Genomic DNA, 10,027 nt, shown 5'->3' on the forward strand with positions numbered 1-10,027 from the left:
GATGTTTCCATGATGACACTGGGGGTCTTTTACTGGCTGACTTAGATGAGGTTTTTGGACTTAGAGTTGATTCGTGAAAGGTCTGAGCTTTCCAGAGCCCTGCGAATGTGTTTTGTATCAGGGGTGGACATGCATCTTTGGGGATGGGGACAGGCTGGGTAGGCACAATTCACCTCCTCACGCCCAAAGGTGCCCACCCACGTGCTCACCCAGTGCTGTGGACACACCACCCTGTGGGCAGGAGCGGGGTGGGGGGGTCGGACTGGAGGCCCTGGAGCTGTGGCCCTGGGTGAGTTCAATCCAATCACGAACCCTTAAAGCAGGCCTTCCTCAGGCTCCCACCAGATGCCGCAGAGCAGGCAGCTGGAGCTCGAGTTTCCATGAATGCAGTGAGCAGCCCCCAAGTCTTTTGTTCACGAGTGTAAGCCAGCACTGGGCCGGTAAGACCCATGGCGGGAAGGTTTCCTGAGCCACTGATGCCTGGATCCCAGCGGCAGCTTGTGCACCAGCTACCCCCCTCTGTGACCCCAAATCATCCCTTCTCTAGGGACTCACCCAAGGTCACGCAGTCACAGTAGGGATAGTGTTCAAAGCAGGAACCCATCGGCCTGCCAAATCCCCCCCTACTCCCCCCTCCACCGCCAGGATGGTTTGACTCTAATGAACAAAACCTAAGTGCGTGTCTGCAAGGATTTCCCGGGAGCCCAGAGCCGGGAGGGGGTTAGCGGGCAGTGTCCTCTGCTTCCTTCTGTGGCTTTTGATCTTGGTCCCTGGCTGCTACCCCGGTTCAGCGGCGCGGGGCGGCTCTGCTCGGGACCGGCCGGCAGGGGGCGCGAGCACCCAAGTGTGAAGCCCCCGCTCTCCCGGAGGCCGCTGAGTTCTGAGGGCCCTGTGGAACCCAGGCACTGCTCCCTTCCCGGCGTCGCGGGGTACCCCCTGGCCTCAGACCGGCCAGGCTGCAGGCTGCGCTGCAGGCTGCTGACCAGTGCCTCTGGCCGAAGGCCGCCACCCTCTGAGGGGCCAGTTTTGTGACTGCAGCTGTCCACTGGAGGAACTACGCCTCCGGCCATGGACCACTAAGTGAAGTCACAGGGGGACGGCTCTGCTGTCCCTGGCACAGGGCTGTTGGGCGAATTTGCATTCCTCTTCATGAGGAGGTCAGTGATTCTCGGAGGGCAGCCATCTCAGAAGCTGCCCAAACCACGTCTTTTTCTCTTTCCTCTTCTGACTCACTTGTGTCTCCTTTCCTTCAGCCTCTCACAGCTTTCCATTCTGAACAGCCCAGTGCTGGCAAGCCTCGGAGCAAGCCCTTGGAGGCTGGTTAGAAACCACCCCGAGTGCGGACTCAAAAGGCCTCTCCAGCCGGAAGGGGGCTCCTTCTCTGGAAAACGAGGGTACCCGCAAGCTCAAGAACCTGGCTGGGCTGTGCGTCCCCTCTGACTTCCTACCTGAAAGCCAGCCAGCTGCCAGCACTTGCTGGCAGACCTGTGTGCTGTACCCTGCCGGGGAGACAGGGAGGTACGACGCGGACAAACCGGGGACTGCCCTTGGGGCCGGAGGGCCGGAGCCAGGAGTGGCCAAGCCGCCGTCTCCCTAGTGCTAAGCAGGAGCGGCCCCTTGCAGGCGTCCCGGTGCAGGGCTCCGAGATGTCTGCCGGGTGTGGGTCGCTGTGGTGGAAAAGCACACTCCTCTTCAGCCTCGCCAGTGGCCAGTGTCCACTCCTGAGGCTTGGGGGCCCCAGAGCTTAGGGCCACACGGTTGCGGCTGAGACCCTTGGGATTAGCCCATGGACGTGCGCACTGTGTCTTCGAGGTTCTTTTCCTCTCGACCACTAAACCATACATAGCCCAGGAGACTAAACCCCAGCTACTTTGGGTGGTCTTTCCCGCCTCTTCCTGCTTCACCTGATGCATGAGGATTTTGCGGTAAAACTTCAGCTTTACAAGAACAGGCAACAGAAAGAATTAGGGAACTCAGCGATCCAAAACCAACCAAATGAGGGTTTTATTTTTTTTTTTCTAATGTAAAGCAGTTCCAAGAAAAGTGAAGTCACGGCCTCGGTTGCTTATTTTCAGTTCTTAGAAAAGAGCCAATTTCAAAAGGGAAGAGGCACTTTGCCTCAGCACACGCCCGCCAGCCTGGCAAGGGCTGTTTGCTGATAAACCGACTCTGATTTGGCACCAGAAAACTAAAACCCCCGCCTGAGGAGCGTTGGGTGATGTCAAAGAGGAAACGCCGGCCGAAACAGTGAGACTTATTAATATTCAGGGAAGCCGCAAGGCGGGCTAACATGCTGAGTGCACACCTCCAGCGCAGCTGGCGGCGGGGGCGCCTGAGAAAGCGGGCACCCTCCCCTGCCCACCTCCCAGATCCCGAGTCGCCACTGTCCGAGCAGCCGTATCAGCGCCATCGGCATCTTGCAATCGGGCATTACTTCCCCGAAGTGAGACAGAGACAGACGGGCAGGATATGGCGAGGTTTTCTGCAGCCAGACGCTGCTCTCACAGAGACAGGTTTCAGATAAGGGAGCCTTATCGGAAGGAGGGCGGGCTTCGGCTTCAAGGAGTTCACCACCCAGTTCCACGGCTACTTCTTGGGTACCCCGCCATCATTTTGGAATGAAGTTGTGTTTTTTTAAAGATTTTATTTAGGTTTGCATAGAACTGGGGTGTAGGCCAGAAGTGGGGGCGGGGTGAGGATTTGCCAGAGACAGAGTGGGGAGCAGACAGGTGATCCACTGAAATCCACTGCTGAGGGGAGCAGGGGGGAGACAGGAGGGGTCTGCTGGGCCCTGTGGGTCACCTCCCTGGCTGGGGATGGCACTCAGGCCTTTGCGGCGGGCCATTGCGGTGTAGTGTGGAACCTTAACCCCTAGGGCACCAGGAGGCCCTGGTGTGAAGTTTTTACAAGAATCCTCTAGCAAGAGAGCCCATGGAGGGCCCTCCCTGGGGCGCAACGGGTTAAAGCACAGCACTGCAAGCTGGCTGCAGCTGCTTCAGTGCAAGTTCAATCTCAGGCCAGGAGCTGACCTACAGGGCACCGCAGACCTCTCCGCCCGCTGCTCCCCTCAGCAGTGTACTTTGTGGGTCGGCCTGTTCTGCTCCCCACTCTCTCTGGTGAATCCCCTCACCCCCTGCACCTCTGGCCGTACCCCAGTTCTGTATACATAAATAAAAAAAAAATTTTTTTTTAAAGAGAGATCCCATGGAAAGCATCAAAATGAAATGCCAGTAATTAAAAACAACTGATAAGACAGTCCCAGCCAGGAGAAGCCTGTCTGGAGACAGGGTGACTGAATGTGGTTGGCTACCCTGGATGGGACCCTGGGACAGAGGGGACATTAGGGGGGAAAAGCTAAGGAAGTGGAGTCAGTATACACTTTGTTCATCAACCATCACGCTATTGCTTCATTGTTACCAATATGCCATACTAATTTTAAGATGTTAATAATAAAGCGACCTGAATGTGGGTATATTTGTACTCTTTGTACTGTCTTTGCCATTTTTCTGTTGCTGCAGAACGACTTGATAAATAATGTTTTTGAACAATTGAGGATGTCAGTAAAGCCGTGTTGTTCCCACCCGCACATGCACAGGTGATTTACACAGGCCATCACTTTATTCCTCACATCAGCGCACCGAGCTGGCGGTCCCAGACTCTGCCTTTCAGACCCGAGGAAACTAAAGCACAGGCCAGGTAACTTGCTCACAGTCACGGCACAAATAGGACACATGAAGGGCTCGTGAAGGCTCTGGCGCTGCAGAGCCCAGGTCGCTGCCCACAGCCCCCAAAGGCAGAACAGAAGGCAGCTGGAGACAAACGTCAAGTGGTCCGTAAGTGCAGATCAGAAATAGAAAGGCGCACGCAGTGTGCACGACCCAATTTGCCTCCAGGAGAAAATGCTGTAGACTAAAACCAGCAGATCCAAGCCACTGACAACACCAAACGCTGGCCAGGACGGGAGCAAGGGGCATGCTCGGCCGCAGTGGCCGATGGGAAAGCAAGATGGCGCAGCTGCTTGGGGCTGACCGTGCACCAGTACCGCCCCCCTCCCGCCCCCCCGTTAGGTTTCGTGCTGAAACCTAACGGCCTTAGGAGGTGGTCCCTTGGGAGGTGGTTAGCCCATGGGGGCGGGGGTCATGGTGGGATTAGTGCCCTGAGAAAGGGGCCTCCAAAGGCCCATGTGGAAATGCCATCTGTAGCCAGGAGTGTACTTTGAAGCTGCTGGCACCTTGACCTCAGACTTCCAGTTTCCAGAACCTCCGCGAAATGTTTGGTTGCTGTAACCCATGTGGACTGAGGCAGACAGTCTGGCCACTCCTTACACAGCTGAACATGTTACAGGCCAACCCACGGGGTAGCCTGTGAGCCCTCACCTGTGCGCACACAATCCAACTGCACACACACACACAGGCCCGTAATGGGTTTATTTACAAGGGAAAAGGGAAATGAATCACTCAGGGAGAGAGATAAGTTAATTAATGCATCCTACCAGTTCTGCTGAGCTGAAAGCCAGGGAAGAGGTAAGAGACAAGCCGTCAGCCATGAGGCCAAGACGCGAGCACAAGGCCAAGTGAGCCCCGAAGATGGTCAGGCTTCATCCCAACCTGGCTGCTCAGCCCACCCTCAGCCCCCAGGTGCTTCTCGCTGGTATTGATGGGATTTGTAGTTCCAGTATCTGGGGTGGGGGTGGGGTCCTTGAAACCTGTCTGTTAACACACATACTCACCAGCAGGCATTCACCCCAATAAGCTGAAAACTCATGTCCACACCTGTGTTTAATAGCAGCTCCAGCTGTAAGTGCCAGAAGCTGGACAAACATCTGTCCTTGACTAGGTGAGTGGGTAAACAGCCTCTGGTAGACATAGGCCATGAATGCTGTGAAAAAATAGAAACGAGTTATCCAATTACAAAAACACACGGGGAAGCCTTAAATGCACACTGCCGAGAGAAGCCAGCTGGAAAACGATACGGTGGTTCCCACCGGGCGTGGCATCCTGCAAAAGGCCAACTGTGGAGGCGGGAAAGATGGAGGGTGCGGGCGTGGGGGAGAGAGGGCGGTGGGGCAGCGGGAGGCGCTCCCGCCCCTTTGTGTAAACTCACAGGCTGCGTACAGCGCCCCGACAGCGGCCCTCAGACCTGGACTCGGCGCCTCACGGTAAGACGCCAGCCCTGGGGGAACCCGAGGGCGTGGCAGGGCGGCTGTACTCTCTTATTTCCTGTAAATTAAATAGTCTATTTGAAAAATAGAAACAGGCAGCCTATGTAATGATTTATTCGAAGCAGAACAGTCCAGCAAACGCGACAGCACGGTAGGACCAGCCCCGACTCCCCTGGCGGTTGCCATCTGTGGGAACGCAGGAGGCCGTCAGAAGCCGCGGCAGAAGCCTGACGCCCACTCACGTTCGTCACTCGCACCGAGCAGAAGTCTCACCCGAGAGGGTGCCCCCGCCCACGGCGGTCTCACCAACAGCCAGAGGTTGAGTGAAGCCAGCGCCTGAAAGTCGCGCTCAAGCTCGATTTTCATTTCAACACGGATTTGGAAAGTGTGTGACCGTCTGCAGGGGGGGTGGGGGCCGGCAGGGCGCCTCCCACGGGAGGCGGGGCCGTGACCACGGCTCCGGCGGCTGAAGCAATGGCTGCCGCTGACACGGTGGTGCCGCAGCTGGCGGAGGCCCCTCGCCCTGCAAACTGGACGCGGAGGCTGTGGGCCGAGCAGGTGCGGAGTGGAGGTCAATGCTTCCCCGCCCTTTGCTTTCCTGCCCTGGCCATGGGGTGGCCCTGGCTTGCCTGAGGCTCCAATCCGGCTACAACCTTAAAGTACCACGGCTGTCGGCTGGACAATGCGGCTTCAGACTCCTGTCCTAGCTGGCGAGAATCAACACACATAAACGAAACAAAAAAACAAGAGGGAGGAGGAGGAGCGAGAACAAAACATGTGCTTCCCATCTGCAGGCAGTCGGCAAAGCAAAGGGCAGCGAGGCCGAGCTAACCGAACTGCCCCGGCTGGAGAAGCCCGCCACGGCTCCTGGGTCAGCCCAGCAAAGCTCTGCTCTCGGCAAACTTCTGAGAAATATCCGCCGAGCAGCGTCCACGCGGGGCAAAGACCATCAGGCGCCGGCTGCTCCCGAGGGCGCCAGCGCGGCCTAGGGAGTGTTCCTGTGCAGATCCTCCACCTCCAGGCCCCACATGCTCTCGTGGACCGGGTTGTCGGACAGCTCCGTCATCTTCACGGCCTGCAGGCAGGGCTCAGGGCTGCATGCCTGGACCACCCCCATGACCATCACATACTTTCCTAGGGAAGAAGAGAAGCCGGTGAGGCGAACACCGAAGACCAGGGGCCAGGCCCTCAGGGGCGTCACTCTGTCTGAGGCAAAGTGGGTGGAAGAGAATGGCAGAGACCAGGTGCCAAAATGCTGTCCGCGAGCAGAGCCAATATACTGACCGTCAGCCCAACATGTAATTATTTATTTTTTAAGGATTTATTTTTATTTACTTATGCATACAAAAACTGGGGTGTAGGCCAGAGGTCTGAGTGGGGGCAGTGAGAGGATTCACCAGAGAGTGGGGAGGGCCCCCCGCCCTGCTGGCACAAGGAGTTAAAGCGCAGCACTGTGAAGCTGTCACCAGCCACTGCCGCGCGTGTTCAATCCTGGCCAGGGAGTGACCCACAGGGCGCAGACCTCTCCTGTCTCCCCACTGTCCCCTCAGCAGTGTATTGCAGCAGACCTCCCTGTTCTGCTCCCCACTCTGTCTCTGGTGACTCTTCTCACCCCCTGCACCTCTGCCTATACCCCAGCTCTTGTATGCATAAGCAAATAAAAATAAAACTTAAAAAAAAACCCCACAAGTGACCCTCACAGCGCAACTCTGCACAGGGAATGAGCGTCTCCTCAGAGTTGTAATTAGACTGTTCTAAGACAGAGACAGAAAACCCAGCCGTCCCTCGGTTTTCAGTCTTTGCTCAGTGCCAGACTGCGGCTGCGCTCTGCACGGGCCGTGTTCTCTTTCTGCAGACACCCCTAACAGCCCACGGCAAGCTCAGCGTGCCTTCGGCGAGGCCACAGAGCAGGCGGCAGTTCTCTCACCACTCACTGCTTGTTCCAGCTGCCCGGACCTACTCCCACTGTTTCCCGACCACCGCCCGCGCCAGGCACAGCAGGCGAACAGGAGGGCAGCTGCCATCACGAGCCTCTAATGACACATTCGCCGAGACGCCTTCCCATTCCCTGGAGGAAGTGGCTCTCCTTGAAAGCAAAACTTGGCCAGCCTTAACCACACAAACTCAACTGTGTAAAAAACCCCAAACACAGCAGGAAGGGCAGGCGCGCTGCCAGTGCCGTGGCGAGCCCCCACTTGCAGCTTCGGGACTGCGTCCCAGCCCACCTGACCCTGGGCCCTGAAGGAAGGACGCCAGGCCAGCTGTCATCTCTGGCTTTCCAGCCCTGCAGGGCGTCCTTGGGTTCCTCTGACTCCACCTCCAGATTCTACCGGAGCCAGTGACAGAGGCCAGTCCTGAACCCACCGCACCCACCGACTTGTCCTGAAGCACAGGGAGACATGAAGCCCGCAGAAAGAGAATGCCTGGAGACCCAGGAAAGGAAGAACAAGCCCAAGGAGACCCCAGCGAGGAGCCATGGACTCCGAGGAAGGCTGGCTGCCTGGGCTCTCTTCCCGTGAGACGGCTGCACCAGTCCTGTTGGCCGACCCAACCCTCAGCCGCACAGGCTGCCCCTCGGTTGTCTCCCCCCCTTCCCCCCGCCCCGCCCCTCCCTTCGGGCAGGCATGAGCTGGCCTGGGCCACATCCACATCGTGGCTTCCAGCGCCTTCTCTTCCCCTCTGCCCTCACCCTGTGGCAGCAAAGACCCGTTCAAATGCGGTTGCCGCCGACCAGGGGCAACCTCTCACTGCAGACCCAAGGGCAGGGAAGATTCTGACTCAATTCTGTACCTGCGGCACCTGCCACCCATGGAAACACGCTGCTGGATGTTCCAGAGAAGGGGGTGGGGTGGCACTGATGTGATGAGTCTGATTAAAGGTCACTTGGGGGGGGGGGAGCATTCCACAGCCAGCTTGGCAGGATGGAGCCCTCCCACCTTTCTCCGCTGCCCTACATTTTACCCCAGCTCTCCAAAGACCAGGTTGGCTCACCTTCCAGACTTTGCAACAGCGGTTTCAAGGTCCTAGCCATCTGTCAATGCATGCAGATACTGGGTGACCAGGCAGTCCCAGGGCTGCCTCAGTCCCTCAGGCAATGCTGAGGGTGGGCCCCTACGGAGAAAGCCACCCTCCTTCCAGGCCACCTCCTCCAGGAAGTCCTCTCTGCCTGCAGGCCTGGATCAGGAGTCCCTCCGCTTTGCCATGGCACCCAGTGCTCAAGTCTACACTATTTTTTTTTGTATTTTAGTAGCCTGCTTACTTTCCTGACTCACCTCCTCAAGGCAGTGAGTGACTGGGCTCAATCTATCAAAACTTGATATTATTAATGAGCAAAAGGAAATTAAAAAGTCCCTGCCGACCCTCCCTGGTGGCACAGTGGGTTGGAGTGCAGCACTATGAAGCTAGCCACAGCCACTTCAGCATGAGTTCGATCCCCAGCCCCGGAGGTGACCCACATGGCTCGGCAGACCTTTCCTGTCTCCCCACTCTTCATCATTGATCTGCCTGTTCTGCTCCCTACTCTGTCTGCTGAATTCCCTCACTGCCCCTGTACCTCTGGCCTGTACCGCAGTTCTGTATGTATAAATAAAATCTTTTTTAAAAAGTCCCTGCCTAAAACCCAAGGGGATTGCAACTGAGATGGAAAAATGCACAAAAATATGTAAAAATAAGCTTATATATATATATATATATATATATATATATATAAAGTCCCTGCCTACAAACATTCAGGACAGTAACTCAGTGCCCTACTGGTGCCAACCTAAGTCAGTAATGGGCCAGGCAGGAGTTTACCCCTGCCTGTCTCCAAGGAGCAGGCCTGGCAGCAAGACCCAAAGTGTAGGCATGATAGCTGGCAGTATTACAAAACACACCCAGTCTATTTTTAACAGACCAATCTTGTTTATAGCGAATTTTTTCCCCAGTATTTTAATAGCTATTTTATAGGAGACACTGGAAACCAGTATGTAAGTTTTAAATGACAGTCATACTGGCATAGAAAATGAAGTGACAAATATGTACCGTCTGATGTTTACTATTTGAAATTTCCTGTAATATATTCAGGTACTTTTTCGTCAAAATGGGAGTGATCAGATCATCCTTTCATGCATCTCACTTAGTAAATACATGAAAAAAAATAACAAGGCAAACTGTGTTTAAAAAGGGCCAGCGGGTCTCTGTCAAAACACTCAGGTCTGCAGCTGTGATGGGAACACAAGCCTAGGCATTACATAGACTGAACGTGTGCTAGGAAAACTTGACTGCTATTTGGATCTCATATGCTTTTCACATGTCAAGAAATCTTGTGACTTGTGCAACCATCTCAATTGTGAAAGGCAGTTTTAGTTTCTCTCTGGCCCCATGGAGAGAGGCAGTAACCTGCAGAGAGCTGGGGGTGGGCGTTGGCTCCCAGCAGAGGCAGACGCGAGAGTTTAAGGAGGCCAAACAGTGGGGTGGGGATACCCCAGTGGGGAACAGCAGTCTCTCACTGTAAGCAACCACAGCCACACCTCTTTCACTCCCGCGGTGGCCAGGAGCGGATCTCAGGCCATTTGCAAGCGTGCTGAATCCGCCCGGGGTGGGGGTGGGGGGTCAGGCAGGGGGGCTCAAGAGACAGGGCAGGAAGTGTCAGAAAAGAGCTCTGGGGTGAGCCCCAGCCCCTCCGGAAACCCCTTCCCGAAAGCAAGCGGGGGTGGGGCTTCCCGGGAAAGGTGCAGTAGGGTCTCGAGTTCGGGGTGAACGGACGTTTCCCAGCATCTCCCCATCGCGGCGGGCGCTGGCCCCCGGAATGCGCCTTCGAGCGCGGCAGGCGCCGTGATCGCTCGGGGAGGGGCAGGGGTTCGGGGCCGGCGGGGTCCAGCGGTT

General features: G+C 56.3%; 1 protein-coding gene across 1 annotated transcript in view; it reads right to left on the reverse strand.

Annotated features, from left to right (window-relative positions):
* Positions 1 to 5,265: 5,265 nt before the first annotated feature.
* The window catches only part of RMI2 (RecQ mediated genome instability 2), a 5,099-nt gene continuing 337 nt past the window's right edge, over positions 5,266 to 10,027 (reverse strand). The window contains exon 2 of the mRNA XM_012731656.1: positions 5,266 to 6,367. Coding sequence (XP_012587110.1) covers positions 6,147 to 6,367 — 221 coding nt within the window. The 3' untranslated portion in view covers positions 5,266 to 6,146. The remainder of the gene's footprint in view (positions 6,368 to 10,027) is intronic.

This window comes from Condylura cristata, unplaced genomic scaffold (assembly GCF_000260355.1).
Source record: "Condylura cristata isolate star-nosed mole 26May11 unplaced genomic scaffold, ConCri1.0 scaffold00032, whole genome shotgun sequence".
Classification (NCBI taxonomy): Eukaryota; Metazoa; Chordata; class Mammalia; order Eulipotyphla; family Talpidae; genus Condylura; species Condylura cristata.